The sequence below is a fragment of the Leptodactylus fuscus genome, chromosome 9 (genome assembly GCF_031893055.1).
Source record: "Leptodactylus fuscus isolate aLepFus1 chromosome 9, aLepFus1.hap2, whole genome shotgun sequence".
NCBI classification, from domain to species: Eukaryota; Metazoa; Chordata; class Amphibia; order Anura; family Leptodactylidae; genus Leptodactylus; species Leptodactylus fuscus.
In genome coordinates this window covers 83,445,234-83,465,508 of record NC_134273.1, presented here as the reverse complement: position 1 = coordinate 83,465,508, position 20,275 = coordinate 83,445,234, and the positions used below count along the sequence as shown (strand labels likewise).

Here is a 20,275-nt window from a genome sequence, read left to right as displayed (position 1 = left end):
CGTGTCAAGATATGGAAAATTGTAAGATAATATATATAAATATATATATATTTCATAAGAAACAAGACCACAAAAAAATTTTCACATTGTAAAAAATTTTTTATTAAAAAGAAAAAATAGTTACAATTGAACACATAAATAAAACAGACAAAAAAAAATTTCTGAAATCCAGAACGTAACAAAAAAACCTTTATAAATACCGTTCATATGCCAAAGAAAACAAAAAAAGAAGTCTCATTATAAATAAGATTAACCTCTCCGAAAAAGTCGAACGAGGCCAGCGATACATAGATTAAATAAAATAAATTAGGACATGACCAGTGAACACTGTGTGGGGTACTGTACGCACCCAATATAAACCTCTTCGATGCAAATGTTGCCACAAGGCCTAGTTCATTTATTTATTTGTTTTGTTCAGTGTGGGAATGATTCGGCTTGGTGTAAGGACTTAAGACACAACCAACCCACGGGATCATCAAATCTATCTCGAAAAAAAAATCCAAAAAAAATTCCCATGTGTTCAAGTGTGCTAGATGGGTATGCAAGTCTGCATTAGAATTCGTAGCGAGCCATTTCTAGATAGCAAGCTACGATTTTATTTATTGATTTTTGGAGGTCCGACAACTGTAAACTCATCTCGCCCCAGGTGACGAGAATCGACAGAAGATCATAAAAGCAGCAGCAAACTGATCCCTCTCCATATCGCCTCCTGTTTCGGGTAAAGGGTGCGATATTGAGAGGGAATATAATGCAATGACTTACATACCTAACTGGCTACTATTTTATATGGAGCATCGTATATGAACTATGCCATATAGGAGGGGCAAACCTTAGATAGGCTTAGCATAGGCGATAGATTCGAGCACATCCATCCTTACATTCAGGCTCAAGTGTTAAAACAGTACAAGGTTCTGGACCAAGATGGAGTACAGACCTGGATCAGAACTACACGAAGGAAATAAAAAAAATAAAAATCACATGTATAATATTTGTGACATGGATGTGTTTGGAAAAAAAAAAGAAAAAAGTTAAGGCTCTGAAATAGTTAAAAAAAAAAAAAAGTTGCAATTATACCGTCACTGTGAACCAGTTGGCGGTTTTGCAGTCACTGCTATGTAATAGACCAATATTGTCCGGGTTTTTTACGGGGACTACAGGTGTGACAAGTAGTCCTAGACAGCGTAAGCTCAGCTAGGATAGGGCTTCCTGAGCGGGCCTTTAAGTTAACCCCCTCACTGCCATATATACGGCGCCGGTCCCCTTTAACAGCAGCAAGATTGCGATTTGCGCTAGTGTAAAAATAAAAAAATATATTGGTTTTTAAGACAACTCCTGGCCCCCCGGAAACAAAATGTGTTGCTATTCAACAAAAGTGAAAATTCACCCAAAAAAAACAAAAAATTCATTTTTGCAGGGTACTTGGCTTGGCTTACATGCAGCCAAAATGGCATTCACTCCCTACAAGATGCTCGTATGCACTCTCTGCAGCCTTAACCCTATTCTGGCCGGGTTTTCAGAAAAAAACTTCCACTTAACCTTATGATCTCTCTTGCAATGTACTTGGCTCTTAGAGATGGAAGCCACAACAGGAACCGGTCTGGTGGTCGCCGATATCAACTATTGCTTGGTCCATGTATAAAACTTTAGTGTCAGTACAGGAAAACTGGTTCCAGTTGGATGCACACTCAAAACAAGACACATTTAAGAAGATGTCAAGTGTAAACTGCAGCTAAAAATCAACCTCAATACAGCGGATAACTAGAGAAGCAAGATGCAGTATAGTCTTGCTAGTGAAACCCCCGCACTACAGCGTCTCCACCCACTGCGCTTGCTCACATACTTCCCATTAAGTCCATTGGGAAAGTGAGAGGTCTCTGGAATAAGTCCACAGTCTGAGGTCACCACATTTTCTAGGTACGAAAAGGAAAAAAAAAAAATAAAAAAATAAAAAAGTCCCTTCTTAAGACCCCCAACGAGGTATGTCACACTCTGGTGGGACAGCTCCTTCCATCCCACCGGGAATCCAAGCTTGTAAGCTGGACGCACAAGCCCACGCCAGCCCATTCACAACCGGGACTGCGACAGATCCTTCCCCATCTCGCTCATCGAGCGTCTCTGTGTGAGATTAGAGGCTCTCCTGACTTGTGCTGGTTGACTCTTGGTCCACTTTCCAAGACACTTTATTGTCCTTTTGGTCTAGAAGAGTCTCCGGAGACAGCCAGGGATGGGACAGGATCTGCTCAAGGGTTGGTCTCTCGGAGGGTCTCTTGGACAAACACCACTCGATCAAATGCTGGCATTCTGTGGAGGAACCAGAAAGACAAATTTTAATGCACGGAAGCTACAAAAAGTCATCAAAAATATACAAATGTTTTGCTCCCCGTTGAAACCTTATAGGATTTAACCCATTATCGATATGATGGATCAAAGAGAGGTGACCTGATGGACAAGGCTATGACCCACTGAAACTGGATAGCACTGAGTGAATCCTACATTATAAGGGTTTGGAGAGGTCTGGCGGGCTACTGCAGCAATGAAGGTATCCAAGGACGAACCTTACCTCTAGACACCCTGCAACGATACTGGATCTTCCCCTTGAGAATTTCATCGTCGTGTTCAAAGGGGATGTCGCCACAGACCATATCGTACAGTAAGATGCCAAGGGACCACACTGTGGCAGAACGTCCGTGGTATCTGTGGAATCGGATCCATTCTGGTGGACTATAGACGCGAGTACCTAAAGGAGACATATAGGAACAAAACATTAGTATATATGCAAGACTTCAAACCACCGCAGGAACTTTAAGCCGAGGACCGGTCATTTTTAAGAGAACTGGATAGACACTTACCGTCAAAGTCAGTGTAAACAGCATCTCGCAGCAAGGCACCGGAGCCGAAATCGATCAGCTTCAGCTCTGCAGTCCTGAGGTCTACAAGAATGTTCTCGTCTTTGATATCTCGGTGAACCACGTCGCAGGCGTGGCAGTGGCGCACTGCTTCCACCACCTGACGGAAGAAATTGGCGGCGAGGTCTTCACTCAGGGCACCGCGTTCTGTGATAAAGTCAAACAGATCCTGGACGGGCTCCGGTCTCTCCATGATTATTATAAAGCCGTCCGGTCTCTCGTACCAGTCCAGGAGTCGGATCACTCCCTTGCCAGAGGAAACTTTCTTCAGAAGGTAAATCTCCAAGGGAACTAAGGTCCCATTCTGAAAAAGAAGAAGGTGACCATGAATACACAAGTCTGAGGGTTACGTTACCATCCACATGTTACACTGCGGTGTTTCTATAGGCGGTGCTTACCATGTGCTTCATTTCTCCGATCCTGTCCCTTGACACATGCTTGATTGCAACCTGCAAAAAAAGAAGAAGAAAGCCATTAACCCTATATCCCGTGGCAATATACTACACCTAAATCCTACACGCTCTACATCTGCATGCAGTCTATTGCTCCCTCTTATCAGCCACCATGGTCAGCTAGATCACCTTGAATATATTCAGAGCCTCTAATACTACAGCTTCTAGCGTTGCCCTGAGACCCTCTCAGCCATGTTTACTAGGGCGTATTCTAGAAAATGCTAATATTTAAGTGTTAATACTATAGAAGGAAACTTACAGGTAACTTGTCTGCCAGCCGGACTCCAGAGTAGACTGTGCCAAAGCCACCGGTGCCAATCACAGGGCCCACTTGGTAACTGCTCTCGAATGATCCTTTGACTGTGGAGAGAAGGAGAGAGGACATTAGTTAACCCTTCCTGGTACACAACAGAGAAGACATTCATAGTACAGTATATACCTGCAAATATTGTAAACATCGCCCTATCTAGTGGTGGCGGCAGCTCCATCAGGGCGTGAGGTCTGCAAACCACCATCATCCCTTATCATCTAGCACAATGATGTGTTAGTCATCACCGTATATGAATGTACACAGCAGGTGAGTCACCAGGCAGGAGGCGATGTGTCCGCCTCATCCCCAGCAGCCTCTCCTAGAAAGCAGCAGGATCTGGGAGACTCCCTGCGGATAAGGCAACCCCCCCACCTCCACCTTCCTAAGCATAGCTCTGCGGGTATCCCGGGGAAACCCCTCCCTCAGGAGGAGACCACCCCCACCCTCTCTCTCCATGCAGCACCAGCTCTCATCTGCAAAGCACCCCCACCCCTGGGCAGATCAATAGCTGCAGCGAGAGGTACCACATCTAATCTAGGCGCAGAGCTGTGCACAGAAGAAGAGCCATCACCTACCCCCAGATCAATGATGGCCGCTCAAACAGCATTCTACAGGGCCTGATCTGATCACAGACCGCAAGCCATAACTGGGCACATCCATGTGGGGGGGACGGCAGATTGACAGCTCTGATAATAGAACCGCTGGGGTATAGTATAAATAGGTCTAATACCAATACATAGAAGAGTTACCATATGTTACATTATATGCAATATCATAACAAATATACAGTATAATAAGTTATGTTTTATTCTCCAATGTCATCTGACCCTGCCCTAAGACAACTGCAGCATGTAATACCGAGCCTATATAACCTATAGATCCAGCACATGTAACAATGCACATGCAAAAATCTGCAACACATACACTGGATCCCGGTGTAGCAGAGCCGAGTTTATGTATCCAGGCATACTGCCATCATATGTTAGCAGGTGACACATTCAGGATCACTACATGAAACAGCAGTCAATGACACATCCAGCACTGCTACATCAATAGACCCCGCTGCATCACCGCATGCCAGTGATTCTAGGACCTTTCAGCACTGCTACAGGAGACAGCAGCAAGTCACTACAAACCAGTGCAAGTATTCATTTTATTACACACGAGAAATAATCTACATCAACGTAGCAGAGCTGAGCTAGTAATGTGTCTCCATCCCAGTGATCAGCACCAGGTTATATCCTGCAGAAAACACTAAAATGAAGGTGTAGCGTCCCCAAGTGACCCATCAGATAGCACTGAGTAACCAATCGGCTCTGCTACATCAGCACCACTACACCAGATAACATCTGCTCACAGTATACACATCCCCAGGCTATATCCTCTCTGTATACCTGGTGCCAGGTGCCCCTGCTGATCAGCCCCGGAGCTGGAGGCAGAAGAGGTAGTGGTGTGGCCCTTGGGGGTGGCATGGACCTTGCCGGTGGCATGGACCTTGGCGGCGGCGTGCACTTTGCCAGCACCATGCTTCCTATAGTAGCACGGTATAGAAGCCGCGTGGTGATGATGATGATGGTCCATGAAGAGTCCCTGTGTAGCCAGTAACATGATGACGACTCTGCCCCTTGCACTGCACCGTCTGCACACACAGCACGCTGCTAGCCAGCCGGTAGAACAACGAACTCCACGTGTGGCCCGTGCGCTTACAATATTGTATATTATGTCCAAGGTGTAAGAACTGACCAATCAGCGCCCAGGGTGTCTCCCACTCTAGCCAATCGGCGTCTAGATTTTTACCCCAGAGAGGAGCGGCACCGACCAATCACCTCGCCTCCCGAGAGTCCTATTCCCGCGTTTGGAGTGGGGCAGGGCAGCCAATCAGCGCGCGGAGAGGACAAAGCTTTTGAATGCAAACGAGTAGGAGGGGGGCGTGGCTTGCGGGTGACTACAAATGGCGGCAACTGTCCCCTCCTCCCTAATCCGCTGCCGCCAATTTTTTTTTTTCTTTTCTCTTAAACAATGTGAGTTAGTTTGTATTGAAGCACATGGGGCTGAGGAGAGGGCGGGACAGCCCAGCCCGGAGCATAATGTGAGGCGTTATGGAGGGGAGTTTACCTCAGCACAACAATGGCCGCTAATGAGGAGGGCCACGGGCACCTTTGTCTCTCCCTCCCCCTCCCCACATTCCTATAGGATGAGAGTGTGGCTTGGTTATGGCGCCAAATCTGAGAGCACATGAGGTGAATCCCCCCTCTCCCCCCCCCGTACACAGGGTGAGAGGCAGGCAGGGGGTCTGCAAGGCTGGGTGGTCTCCAGTATGTACAATGGAGGCAGCTTACACCTAGTGCAGCAACGACTACAACTCCTAGCATCCTCCAATACAATATATAACATGGATGCTGAGGGTTATAGTTGTGCAGGGTCACTAATGTGTGTGAACTACAACTCCCAGCATCCTCCCATGGTGGGGAATACAATATATAACATGGATGCTGAGGGTTGTAGTTGTGCAGGGTTACTAACTGAATGAACTACAACTCCCAGCATCCTCCCATGGTGGGGAATACAATATATAACATGGATGCTGAGAGTTGTAGTTGTTATAACTGCTTCATAATCTTTAGGGTAGAACACCTACCCCTGAGAGGGGAAATAAGACTTCAAAGCTGCCCCAAGATGAATTGTAGCAATGACGACTGCCTATTGATTACAGAGCGGGTATATTACACTTGTTAGCGACCATTACGCTAAGGGTATGTTCACACATGAAGGTTTTTTTTGAAGTCCAAGCAGGTAAAGATCATAAAAGGCGAGAAAGTATCAGGCCAGATCCTATTTCTCCTGCTTTCGCCTTCCCAAACTGTACCAAAATACCTGCACGTGTGAATATACCCAAAGGGGCTGAAGCGACAAGGATCCGATGTCAAAGAAAACTTTTGTAAACTTTTTTTTTTTCTTGTTATCCGTCTAATATAAAGTTTATTTTCTTTGTCGTCTTTTTGCTTTGGTTATATCCGGCCGTGATGTTATCGCCTTCTAATAGATGTGTATTTGTATATTATTATATAGGTCACGTGGATGGAGGATTTCCTCAGAAGGCTACCTTCTCTAAGTTTAGAAACATCGGCATCATCGAAACTCTCTCGGTGAACACCCAACCCATCAAAGAGCCCAATTAAGAGGTAGGCAAATATTCTAAGCATCATTGTGTGAGATGCCTGTGTGTGTAATGTGGCAGGGCGACATAATAAGCATTCTTATTATAGCGCACTGCCATTACACCAGTGGCCACTAGGGGTCAGCCGCTAGCTCACTGTTGACATTTTCCTTGCCAGATATGTCAGTGAAATTCTGTTCACCTCACTGATGCCCTGTAATACCGCCCAAACCCTTCTGCGCACTTAAAATACCGGTTAGATCTTTCACCCATATTACCCTTGGAATGCCGGGCATTTGCACCGTAGTATCACACGATGCCCTGTTTTATAACCACCCCCTATAATTTACTGCCTATATGATGCACTTGAGAAGCCATTTTATTTTACAACGTCCTTCTATAAACCGGTATAAATGTCACCGCGTGTCACCATTCACAACACCGACAATCAAACACCGTGACAACCACATCACCGAATAATCCCTATCTAGGGGATACATTTCCATCTCTGGGGGTTTGTTTACATGGCATTCCCACCTCCCTAATACTCTTATGTAATCTTGCATCTTCCAAGATAAGGGCTGGTGTAAATAGCGAACCCCAGTGGGGAATATGCAGGTTCACTCATCTGCCATGTTGGTTTTAAATAGGCAAATGTGACATGTCAAGCAAAAAAAAAAAATCTACAGTGGTCGCAATAAAAATCAGCTCAGAAAGGGTTAACACACGCAGCATGCTATATATAGATTTGCACAGGTCTACCCTCCCTTGCGATTTTTAAAGGCAGGAGGTCGGTGTCCTTCAACCTGGTTAATAATGGTATAATATTATCAGATTCTGTATAGTTGCACCATCCTGCAGCTTTGATTGCAAGCTCTGGAGTTTAATAGACGCACAGATGAGTATTGGGATAACACCAGCTGCAAACACGACACGTCATCCATCTTATCTGCCTGCTTTAATGTTACACCAAACCCAGGGACCCCCCAGCCCCCCATGTCATCAGGGTATTTATATATCCTATTAAATGCACTGGACCAGCCCCGGTCCTGTAGACCTTATAAAATACGGCGGCGTTATAATATCATATCGCACAGATGGCGTGGTTCCCTTTGCACAGATAGGCTTCCCCGGTGGTTACCTAACATCCCCCCTCTCTCTCTGTACACATCTCATAGATGTTCCACCGCCGCCACTGTGGCAGATCACATGATATTTCAGTATAATATTGAGTTTAGAGCTGTCATAATCTATTCTGTACAATTACCCCCTCAGTGCATATGATGCAGAAACCTTGTGTTATGAATCACGCTCATGCATTAATATTTATAGCCTATCGAGACATCATGTGCTTCGTCAGCCCAGCTCTAAACCTCCACAACATATATACATTTGCAAAAAAAAAAATAAAAAAAATAAAAAAAATCGAAAAATTTTCAATTATTGCAACATAATATCTTCTAAACACAGGTCACTGATACATTGTAGCAAAATGTCACTCACCAGCTGGAAGATCATCTTTGGGGAATACAGAATTCAGGAGGTAATTGTGGATTTTCTGGTGATAGATGACTTGTACCGATGACATGGTGGCAGTATCAGCAGGGCACGATCCGGTTGAAGGGTGACGGTCTTGCCGTTAAGCTTTCTCCAGGCTCACCGCCTTCCCTGCTGACACTTAGAAGTCAGTGTCGGTGCTAGTATAGTCCCAGGAATGATCAGTCCTCTAAGATAGCGGCGTTCACATTGACTGAGGCTCAAGGACTCTGCAACATGACACTGCTGACAGCGAGGTAGGGGGAGGGTCTGGGGGAGGGTAAAGTTACACGCCTACCCACCCATCAGTGACTAAGTATGGAGCTGCATGCTTCTATACAACTACAGCATTCTTTTTTATTTGAAACCTCTTATTGTTCCAGCTGCTGGGGCGCCTGTGCGCTTACCTCTACACCAGTCCCTCTACGCCCGGCCCTGTGTATTTTTTTTTTTTTGGCTGTAACATTACGACAGTTCTTACTACACTGGGTCTTTTACATGATCAGCTAACGCCGGCTGCAGACATTGCAGAAACTTTTACATTTTATGTCTACAATATGACTACTTTTAATAGGTGACTATTGGCTGGTAATGTTCTTTAGGACTCCATGTGATTTATTGCATGAAACCATAACGTGCAATAGTGTTGTAAATTTATTTGCACTTGCCGTAATTAATTACTACACGTGATTTTAACAACTGTGTTGCATAATGCTGCGTATGTAGGTATACATATGTATGTGTTTCTGGCAACTTGGGTATCACTTCTAATATAAGTCTAGGGCTACGTGACGACTTTGTCTGCAACTCTGGTCGTGTAACCAAAGATCGCCATGTTACCCTGCGACTCCTTCACTAATATAGGTGAATGGACTGGCATTGCAGCCGCTAGAGTGTTGAAACTGCAACTAATAGTTGCAAAAAAAAAATAAAAAAAAATTGAGCAGTCCTGCAGCCTCAGGGTCATAATGTGACTTGATTCACGTGTATTAATGCAGGGAAACATGGCGATCTTTGGTCATAGAACAAGTGTTCTGGCCATAGTTGTCTTACCCTGTTGGTCATTCACATGACTGTGTTCACTCAGTGTAACACGGTCCGTGTGCTGTCTGGAGCTGTCAGTTCAGTATAGCCGTGCTTCTGTCATTTGGCAGACTATGATGCAGTACGGTCCATTCACATGGACAATCCAGTAAATTCTCTGGTGCACGGTTGCAGCACACTTGTGTGGATGACCCCTCAGATTCTGTTCACATTTCTGTTCCATCATAGAAGTAGAGCAGCAAAAATGATGGTCACTTGATGGAAACCACCAGCATCCGACAGTCACTATTGGCTAAGATGGGGTCCGTTGGGTTTATTACCAAGGTGTCTGTTACTTTATACAACGATGTCCAGTAACTTTTATGGAATTTAAAATGGAACAAAAAAATGCTACAATTTTATTTCTATTTTATTTCCGTATAGGTAAAATAGGGGCTGAAAGTCCGCAGAGGTAAAGTCTGCAGAGTCTCTGTGAAAAACGCTGCAGAAAAAAACCGCAATGCGTCTCTGCCGCACGCAGTCTTTTCCAATTTTTGCCAGTAATTTGCAGTGTTGGGCCTTAGCCTTAAAGGGATTCTATCACTCACACACAATTTTTTGTCGGTACCACGTCGGAATAGCCTTAAGAAAGGCTATTTGTCTCCTTACCTTTCGTCATCTTCTCCACGCCGCCGTTCGCCTACAATCCTGGTTTCTCTCGATATGTAAATTAGCTCTTTTGCAGCATTGGGGGCGTTCCCAATGCTGCGAGAGAACTCTCTCTGGCGCCGCCTCCATCTTCATCAGCAGCGTCCTCTTCAGCCTCTTCTTCCGGCGGTGGCTTGTAACTTCTGGGCCTTGGGCAGAGTAGACTGCGAATGCCCACAGGCCACGAGAAAATGGCTGCTTACAATACTGTGGAAGCGGCCATTTTCTCGTGGCCTGTGGGCATGTGCAATCTGCACTGCCTGAAGAAGAGGCTGAAGATGACGCTGCTGAAGAAGCAGAGGGGGCGCTGGAGAGAGTTCTCTTGCAGCATTGGGGACGCCCCCAGTGCTGTCTAAGTGTTGGGGTCCACCCTCAGTGCTGCGAGAGAGATAATTTGCATTCCAACAAGCACCGGGATTGTAGGCGAATGGCGGCGCGGTGAAGATGACGAAAGGTAGGAGACGAATAGCCTTTCTTAAGGCTATTCCGACATGGTACCTACAAAAAATTGTGTGTGACTGATAGGATCCCTTTATAGGGGCTTTCTCACCTCTGTAACTTATCCCTTATCCACAGCATAGTTGCAGATCGGTGGGGTTCTCTATTTTTAGTAGAAACATAATTTTGTCCAATTTTTTCGAAGCTTATCAGTAATTTGGCAGACTTCCATATCTGTGACCATCTTAAAGGGGCACCATGACTAAGTTCTCGTCGTCTGTAACCTTTTACTCCCTATTCAGCAAAAACATGACATTTGCCCATTATTTTTAACATGTCTAGCGGGAGAATCCATCTTGGTTGCTTGTCTTACATTGTGAATGGCTTTGTTGTGCAGTCTGTATGTGTAAGATCATGTCTAGTTTTTGGAATATTTTCATATTTTGTAAGGCCTGACGGTGATGCAAGTGAAATGGAGACTGTGAATCACGCCTCTCCCGAGAGCACATTCACACTTAGTGAATCAACAATTGGGGGAGAGGTGACTCGGGCCTATTCATGCCTCTGCCCTAGGATTGGGACATGATTGACCTTCTCCCTAATGGCTCGGCAGAGGAAAGGAACTGGCACAATTAGAGAATCCAATTTTAATTTTATTATACAGTAAGTTAATGAATTTGGTTAATCCTTTTTAACTTTGGTAGCTCCCATCGATACTGTTGACCTGGTATAAATGCTGAGGAATGTGACAGGTACACGTTCTCGTGCTGCAGGCCGGAGGACATTGGTGTTCTCCACAATTATCACGCACACGTCTCGTGTTTGTCACAAACGAGAGGAAATTCAAGAATGTTACAGAACAACCAGCATCACTTTCCCCTCATTGTAGAACAAAAGATGAAAGTCTAGTACTTATTGTTGACTTTGAGAGTTTAAAGGGGTTCTCTGCTTTTGGCAACTCCTAAATGTTAAAGGGTTTCCTTGACAATAAAATGCCCCTGAGACCCCCAGTGATCACCTGTAATTTGTGAGGGGAGCCTAGCAGTAAGTGCAGTAGTAAGCAGTTTCCCACCACAGGGAAAAATAAAGCATTACACAGCATCCGTTCTCATCAGATCCTCCAGAGGATGAGACTGTCACTGTGGCCAGAGGATTCCCTTCTATTAAAGGGATTTTCCACGATGCTAGGATAGGTCATTGGTATCTGATCTTTGAGGACCCCCTGTTCAAAGTGGAAGTGGAACTTCTTAGGCCAATGATGTTAAGTTCATTCATTACAAGGTCCCATTCAAGTGAATGGGGCTGATCTGCGATTAAAACACCTGTAATGTCCGGTGCTGTGAGGAGGCTGCAGCGCTCACCGAATTATCTTTGTACATCTGATTCAGGGTGTCTGACTGCTACCAATCTGATATTGATTAGTAGAGATGAGCGAACAGTGTTCTATCGAACACATGTTCGATCGGATATCAGGGTGTTCGCCATGTTCGAATCGAATCGAACACCACGTGGTAAAGTGCGCCAAAATTCGATTCCCCTCCCACCTTCCCTGGCGCCTTTTTTGCACCAATAACAGCGCAGGGGAGGTGGGACAGGAACTACGACACTGGGGGCATTGAAAAAAATTGGAAAAAGTCATTGGCTGCCGAAATCAGGTGACCTCCATTTTAGACGAATAGTGGATTTCAAATCCGGGTCATATGAGAATGTGAACTTTGTGACTATGAGACAGGGATAGCTGTACAGGCAGGGATAGCTAGGGATAACCTTTATTTAGGGGGGAATGTTATTAAAAATAACTTTTTGGGGCTCTATCGGGTGTGTAATTGTGATTTTTGTGAGATAAACTTTTTCCCATAGGGATGCATTGGCCAGCGCTGATTGGCCGAATTCCGTACTCTGGCCAATCAGCGCTGGCCAATGCATTCTATTAGCTTGATGAAGCAGAGTGTGCACAAGGGTTCAAGCGCACCCTCGGCTCTGATGTAGCAGAGCCGAGGCTGCACAAGGGTTCAAGCGCACCCTCGGCTCTGATGTAGGAGAGCCGAGGGTGCACTTGAACCCTTGTGCACCCTCAGCTCTGCTACATCAGAGCCGAGGGTGCGCTTGAACCCTTGTGCACACTCTGCTTCATCAAGCTAATAGAATGCATTGGCCAGCGCTGATTGGCCAGAGTACGGAACTCGACCAATCAGCGCTGGCTCTGCTGGAGGAGGCGGAGTCTAAGATCGCTCCACACCAGTCTCCATTCAGGTCCGACCTTAGACTCCGCCTCCTCCGGCAGAGCCAGCGCTGATTGGCCGAAGGCTGGCCAATGCATTCCTATGCGAATGCAGAGACTTAGCAGTGCTGAGTCAGTTTTGCTCAACTACACATCTGATGCACACTCGGCACTGCTACATCAGATGTAGCAATCTGATGTAGCAGAGCCGAGGGTGCACTAGAACCCCTGTGCAAACTCAGTTCACGCTAATAGAATGCATTGGCCAGCGCTGATTGGCCAATGCATTCTATTAGCCCGATGAAGTAGAGCTGAATGTGTGTGCTAAGCACACACATTCAGCACTGCTTCATCACGCCAATACAATGCATTAGCCAGTGCTGATTGGCCAGAGTACGGAATTCGGCCAATCAGCGCTGGCTCTGCTGGAGGAGGCGGAGTCTAAGGTCGGACCTGAATGGAGACTGGTGTGGAGCGATCTTAGACTCCGCCTCCTCCAGCAGAGCCAGCGCTGATTGGTCGAGTTCCGTACTCTGGCCAATCAGCGCTGGCCAATGCATTCTATTAGCCCGATGAAGTAGAGCTGAATGTGTGTGCTTAGCACACACATTCAGCTCTACTTCATCAGGCTAATAGAATACATTGGCCAATCAGCGCTGGCCAATGCATTCTATTAGCTTGATGAAGCAGAGTGTGCACAAGGGTTCAAGCGCACCCTCGGCTCTGATGTAGCAGAGCTGAGGGTGCACAAGGGTTCAAGTGCACCCTCGGCTCTCCTACATCAGAGCCGAGGGTGCGCTTGAACCCTTGTGCAGCCTCGGCTCTGCTACATCAGAGCCGAGGGTGCGCTTGAACCCTTGTGCACACTCTGCTTCATCAAGCTAATAGAATGCATTGGCCAGCACTGATTGGCCAGAGTACGGAATTCGGCCAATCAGCGCTGGCCAATGCATTCTATTAGCCCGATGAAGTAGAGCTGAATGTGTGTGCTTAGCACACACATTCAGCTCTACTTCATCAGGCTAATAGAATACATTGGCCAATCAGCGCTGGCCAATGCATTCTATTAGCTTGATGAAGCAGAGTGTGCACAAGGGTTCAAGCGCACCCTCGGCTCTGATGTAGCAGAGCTGAGGGTGCACAAGGGTTCAAGTGCACCCTCGGCTCTCCTACATCAGAGCCGAGGGTGCGCTTGAACCCTTGTGCAGCCTCGGCTCTGCTACATCAGAGCCGAGGGTGCGCTTGAACCCTTGTGCACACTCTGCTTCATCAAGCTAATAGAATGCATTGGCCAGCACTGATTGGCCAGAGTACGGAATTCGGCCAATCAGCGCTGGCCAATGCATTCTATTAGCCCGATGAAGTAGAGCTGAATGTGTGTGCTAAGCACACACATTCAGCACTGCTTCATCACGCCAATACAATGCATTAGCCAGTGCTGATTGGCCAGAGTACGGAATTCGGCCAATCAGCGCTGGCTCTGCTGGAGGAGGCGGAGTCTAAGATCGCTCCACACCAGTCTCCATTCAGGTCCGACCTTAGACTCCGCCTCCTCCAGCAGAGCCAGCGCTGATTGGCCGAATTCCGTACTCTGGCCAATCAGCACTGGCTAATGCATTGTATTGGCTTGATGAAGCAGTGCTGAATGTGTGTGCTTAGCACACACATTCAGCTCTACTTCATCGGGCTAATAGAATGCATTGGCCAATCAGCGCTGGCCAATGCATTCTATTAGCGTGAACTGAGTTTGCACAGGGGTTCTAGTGCACCCTCGGCTCTGCTACATCAGATTGCTACATCTGATGTAGCAGTGCCGAGTGTGCATCAGATGTGTAGTTGAGCAAAACTGACTCAGCACTGCTAAGTCTGCATTCGCATAGGAATGCATTGGCCAGCCTTCGGCCAATCAGCGCTGGCTCTGCCGGAGGAGGCGGAGTCTAAGGTCGGACCTGAATGGAGACTGGTGTGGAGCGATCTTAGACTCCGCCTCCTCCAGCAGAGCCAGCGCTGATTGGCCGAATTCCGTACTCTGGCCAATCAGCACTGGCTAATGCATTGTATTGGCTTGATGAAGCAGTGCTGAATGTGTGTGCTTAGCACACACATTCAGCTCTACTTCATCGGGCTAATAGAATGCATTGGCCAATCAGCGCTGGCCAATGCATTCTATTAGCGTGAACTGAGTTTGCACAGGGGTTCTAGTGCACCCTCGGCTCTGCTACATCAGATTGCTACATCTGATGTAGCAGTGCCGAGTGTGCATCAGATGTGTAGTTGAGCAAAACTGACTCAGCACTGCTAAGTCTGCATTCGCATAGGAATGCATTGGCCAGCCTTCGGCCAATCAGCGCTGGCTCTGCCGGAGGAGGCGGAGTCTAAGGTCGGACCTGAATGGAGACTGGTGTGGAGCTATCTTAGACTCCGCCTCCTCCAGCAGAGCCAGCGCTGATTGGTCGAGTTCCGTACTCTGGCCAATCAGCACTGGCCAATGCATTTCTATGGGGAAAAGTTAGCTTGCGAAAATCGCAAACTGACAGGGATTTCCATGAAATAAAGTGACTTTTATGCCCCCAGACATGCTTCCCCTGCTGTCCCAGTGTCATTCCAGGGTGTTGGTATCATTTCCTGGGGTGTCATAGTGGACTTGGTGACCCTCCAGACACGAATTTGGGTTTCCCCCTTAACGAGTTTATGTTCCCCATAGACTATAATGGGGTTCGAAACCCATTCGAACACTCGAACAGTGAGCGGCTGTTCGAATCGAATTTCGAACCTCGAACATTTTAGTGTTCGCTCATCTCTATTGATTAGTTATCCCAAATATCCTTGATATGTAAACCCCCTTTTACACACAATTACATATTATGGGTTTTATGAACTGGGCAGTCCTTAGTTCACAGGTCACTTGGGTCATGGTGAGAACATCCCTGTGGTTGACTTACATTGCCCACCATGGTGATTTTTGCTATTAGCACCGCCAGTGATCTGCGATCAGCAATAGGTGTTTGATTTCCCTGTAGCGCCACCACAGGATAGATGAAGCATTACATTGAAATCAATGGACATGCTGAGTCCAATAACTACTATGAACTCCCACCATCCTCTTCTAGGCTCTCAGGTAAACTCCTATGTATTCTGTCTATAGTTTTCAGTCTGTGACTGTAGGGCACATTCGGGGTTGTCACTGATCTATATAGATGAGAATTGCAAATAATATAATTCCTAGGTTTAGTATATGATGACATCCCGAGCGGAGCATCTTGTGTACGTTGTCATTACTTATCTATAGTGTGTCGCTCTCTCCATGGCGTTCTGTTTCTCTCCCCCTTTGTTTTCCACTTGTGTTGTTGCACATGACATTGTTTATTTGTGTTGCTCGGGGTGTGACGTTGTTTTGCAATGCTCTGTGTCTTACTACGTGTGTATCCAGGCGGCAGCTTTGTGTTATATCCCAAGGCAACAACTTGACACATCTCTGATGTTACCAAGATGAGGAAGCAATAATGTCAAGTGATTAGTAGTAAATGACCTCCTGCATGGAGTGAGTATTACTATGACACCCCGGGCTTGTATAAGGACATGTATCCTGCTGTATTGGGTGCCAGGGCAAACACATCTTTTTGGTAGCCATTATAATGTATGCAGATTTGTTAATTGTATTGAAGATGAAGGGGATCAGACAATTCTGGTGGTAGGAGGATGGGGTGGGAATATCAACCTTTGACTCTACAATTAACTTACTTTAGCTCCCACTGAGTGCAATCTAGTACAAGGGTCGGCAACCTGCCACACTCCAGAGTGAACCTACAACTACAGTTGCAACTTTCCTGCACGTTGGGAGTTGTAGTTTGACGACAGGTGGTGCACATCAGGATGCTGACTCCTTATCTAGTGTCTTATGAGGACTGGAGGATAAGTTGAAATCTGAAGGATTGGTAGACATACCTTAACATACTATAATGGCAGTCGGATGGGGCACCCCATGGTGCGAAACGGGGATGAAACGTTTTGGGTTGTTACCTCTGCCATCTTTGTTAACTCCTCAGACTGAAGCTGGAGGAATCCAACAGCTGTATACTCCTTTACAGGAACGGTATATACTGTTTTCAAGATCTCTACTTGCTGTCAGTGACAAAAAAGTCGCTAGGTATATCCGAAGGCTAAAAAAAAACTTGTCCCGATCGTTTCCATCTTACACAAGGTCATGATTTGAATCATGAATCCGCCCCCATCACACGTGGATAAGACAAAATATAGACCCCTTAGAGTATGGACCCCAACCTGATACTTATGTGCACATTGATGAATATTTGTTGCAATGGGACTGATTTTACAGGTGGAAAAAAATTTGCGGCGAATGTGACTTGTCCAACATCGGTGCCATTAGATCATGGGGACCTGAAGGGTTAATGGTCCCTCCTGCCTCATCTGCTTCTTCCTAGAATCTCAGGTCGGCTGCTGATGAACTTATCCATCTTCCAAGGGGTTAACAGACTCGTAATAACTATTTATATCCAGCGAGACGCCGAGATGCTTTATCGTTTTTGATATATATTTTTTTCAATAACCCGTACTGGACGCGTTCGCTGCTGCCACTGTGTAAACAGCTTATTCTAATGACCGCAGCGGCCTCACTACATGAGTGATATGACCGCAAGGGGTCAGTGGGGACAATGAGGACAGGGCCGGTTCAGTCTCCATGGTAAGTTTACCACTTCTTCCTCTGCTAACAATCGCTCTGTCTGTTCCTGGCTGTAGGTTCTTGCGGAGGATGTGAAGTCCAGAGGTCTCCAGGCAGCTCGCATTGATTAAAAAGGAGAATGGGCCGGCGGAGAGCAGCTGCAACCATATGGCATACTAAATTTTAATGTATATGCTTATTGATATAGGCTACCTGTATGCTCGCACAGAAAGCAATTTATACATGTCAGAAAGATCTATGACTGCGCTTAAAGCCGGCTCTGAGATTTCTATGTAATCTTGATGAACTCTACTTTCCTCTCTGCTGCCGACTCCGTGCTATAGAATTGAGGGCAACTACATTAAAACTGAGGAGGGGGGTAAATCAGAATTAGTCCCCGCTCTGGTGCAGCTACTGAGTTTCCCATAATAGAGGAGAGTTCCATACCTTACCTTGTGAACCGCAGACCCTCTAATATCTACCCCCTTGATAAAGCTACCCACTCCCTGGAGTATTGATGGGGTGACAATGTGCTTCCTTAAAGCACCAATTTTAGCGTTTACTTGAAGGATGTCCACTGAATCTCTCAGGTCCTACCATGGTCTCCTCCTCTATATTAGATGTTTAGGTTCACACGTTGAATTTCTGTTGCTTGGGTCCATTGGAGGCCTGAAAAACATAGGGCGGGCTGCTAAAACAGCAGTTACACATGGAGCCTGGTGGACACCATTGACTACAATGGGGTCCGTTGGGTCTCCGTCGTCCTCCATGCAGGACTTTCCATTGTCGGAAATCAGCCGTTTTTCACTGGCAAGGGGTTGTTTATCTCAATTTAGGGCCAATTCAGATACCCATAATGCAGCCGTATTATACAGTCCATATCACGTCCACAAATGCGGTCCCGTTCTGAGGTCTAATGACCTTAGATGCTTCTAGTTTAGGCCATTAGACCTGCGGTCAAGATGGTTTTTCGATCTACATTATGCCCGCCGGAATTGGCCCTTATGTTCCCTAATTATTACTTAAAGGGATATTCCTATAAATTGGCCATAACTGGATATTCTGTCAGCTTGTGTGGAGAGGTTTGTGATCCTCTCCAAGTACTTCGTGTATATAGAATACGGGAATTGGCTAAGAAAGGTCACCTGGTGACTCAAAGTTGTATTGGTCCCATCAGGGGTGGTAAGTGTCTGATCAGTGAGAGTCCTACTGCTGATCCTCAGAGGTCCCATGCCCCCAATCTGCATGGGGTGAGGTTCATGTCGGTCCTCTCTTAGCTTTTCCAGCGCACCCCTGTGGATGCTCCATCAGGAGTCCTATAGGTCACACCCAGCTTTCCTAGAAACTGATATAAGTAGAACTGACAACCATGGGACTGACTCACGGGCTTATTGGTGATTGTTGTTTGGGGGGTGTAAACCTTTGCAAATGAGTATTGCTTTAACTTTTAGCTAATTGCGGGGATCCTGGGGGTGCGGTGTGTACTGAGCATTAACATGTCGGCATTCTGCTTGGAAAGTATCACCTTCTTCAGCTGTGAGTACAGTGGGCTGGCGATGTGTGATTATGGTAATAAAGAGCAGCCAGAAACGGAGAGCAAGCACGACGCCTGTGACTGAGCTGTGTGTTCACGTTATCACCTTTCCCAAACCATACGGTCACGTTTAGTCACACGGAACACGTGTCTTTTTTTTTTTATGTGGTTGACATTAAGTGCGGCGATCCTTTGTCCTTCCCATATGTTATCAGATTGGGAATTGTGGAGACATGCGGTAGTTTGTTCCTCATGGTTTCAGGTACATAAACATAATATACTGGGGCAGATTTAGCATGGCCTTCCGACATAAAAAGTTGGGTTCTTCCCTATTTTTTGTTGTTGTTTCACCGCCCTTGCCGTTTTCTCAATCCCCTCACCAGATTTATTATCATCTGGCTTCACTGGTGCAGGAAACCTACGCCACTTTCCCGGGTGAACCCCATTTCTGAGGAGGCGTGCGCCTCATATCAACTCATCCGTCAGCAATGGGGTTCTGAAGACCGGCATTGGAGACCCCCATCTAGCCTGGGTGGGTGATATTGTTGTGCAAGGCACTTTCTTACACCAAATGTGCACCGCCTCCCCGATTCTGCACCTCATTTGTCACTTTCCACAAATGTGGGTGGACTAAGGCACTGAGCAGATTGGGGTGGGGATGCTGGTAATATTTATTATAGCTTTAGGCCCCAGTCTATTATTGGCATAGATGTACATTATGGAGCCCGGGTCTGCATCTGACCTATTAGGGTGCACAAAAAGCCAGAGTTGAGTGTTATCCATAAATCTAACGGTCAAGACGCACGCCATACAGTAATCTCTGGCAATGAAGTCTGCGTTCCCATCCTATAAACTAGTAGTGTGACATAGGTGACATTTAACTCCCCGGCTAAGCAGGTGTATCATTCACATGTCCCCCCCCCCTTCCCCCCCATATTTCCGGTTCTTATGTAGTCAGCCCAGTACAATGCGGCCTCGTTGTCAGCGCTCCTTTATCAGACTTCATATACGTAATTCCTTGACCAGATTGCTTATACTCTTTCCAAACAATGCCCTATTTTCTGAGTGGCTCAGCGCTCTGGTTTAATACGCCGCTCTTGTAAACGACTAATCTGACGGATGCCCGGGTACAATTGTCTGACCTTTCTGCGGTCCTGGAACTGTGTCAAATCCGACCCCCCTGTAAGATGTGTTCCCCATCAGCACTGCGTGTTCTCTTATGTAGGGTATCGCGTAACCTAATTTAGAACAGTGCTGCCATATCTCTATATATATCTTTTATACGACCGCGGAGCGTGCAGGAATATGG

The 20,275-nt window shown here is 46.3% G+C and overlaps 1 protein-coding gene across 1 annotated transcript; it reads right to left on the bottom strand.

The window, feature by feature from the left end:
- Nucleotides 1–155: 155 nt before the first annotated feature.
- On the bottom strand, nucleotides 156–8,589 carry LOC142218016 (serine/threonine-protein kinase pim-1-like). Its single transcript, XM_075286400.1, has 6 exons — nucleotides 8,329–8,589; nucleotides 3,618–3,718; nucleotides 3,305–3,355; nucleotides 2,850–3,210; nucleotides 2,561–2,737; nucleotides 156–2,301 (listed from the first exon to the last, which is right to left on the bottom strand). The coding sequence occupies exons 1-6, from the start codon at nucleotides 8,411–8,413 to the stop codon at nucleotides 2,126–2,128; spliced, it is 951 nt and encodes a 316-aa protein (XP_075142501.1). The 5' UTR covers nucleotides 8,414–8,589; the 3' UTR covers nucleotides 156–2,125.
- Nucleotides 8,590–20,275: the final 11,686 nt, after the last annotated feature.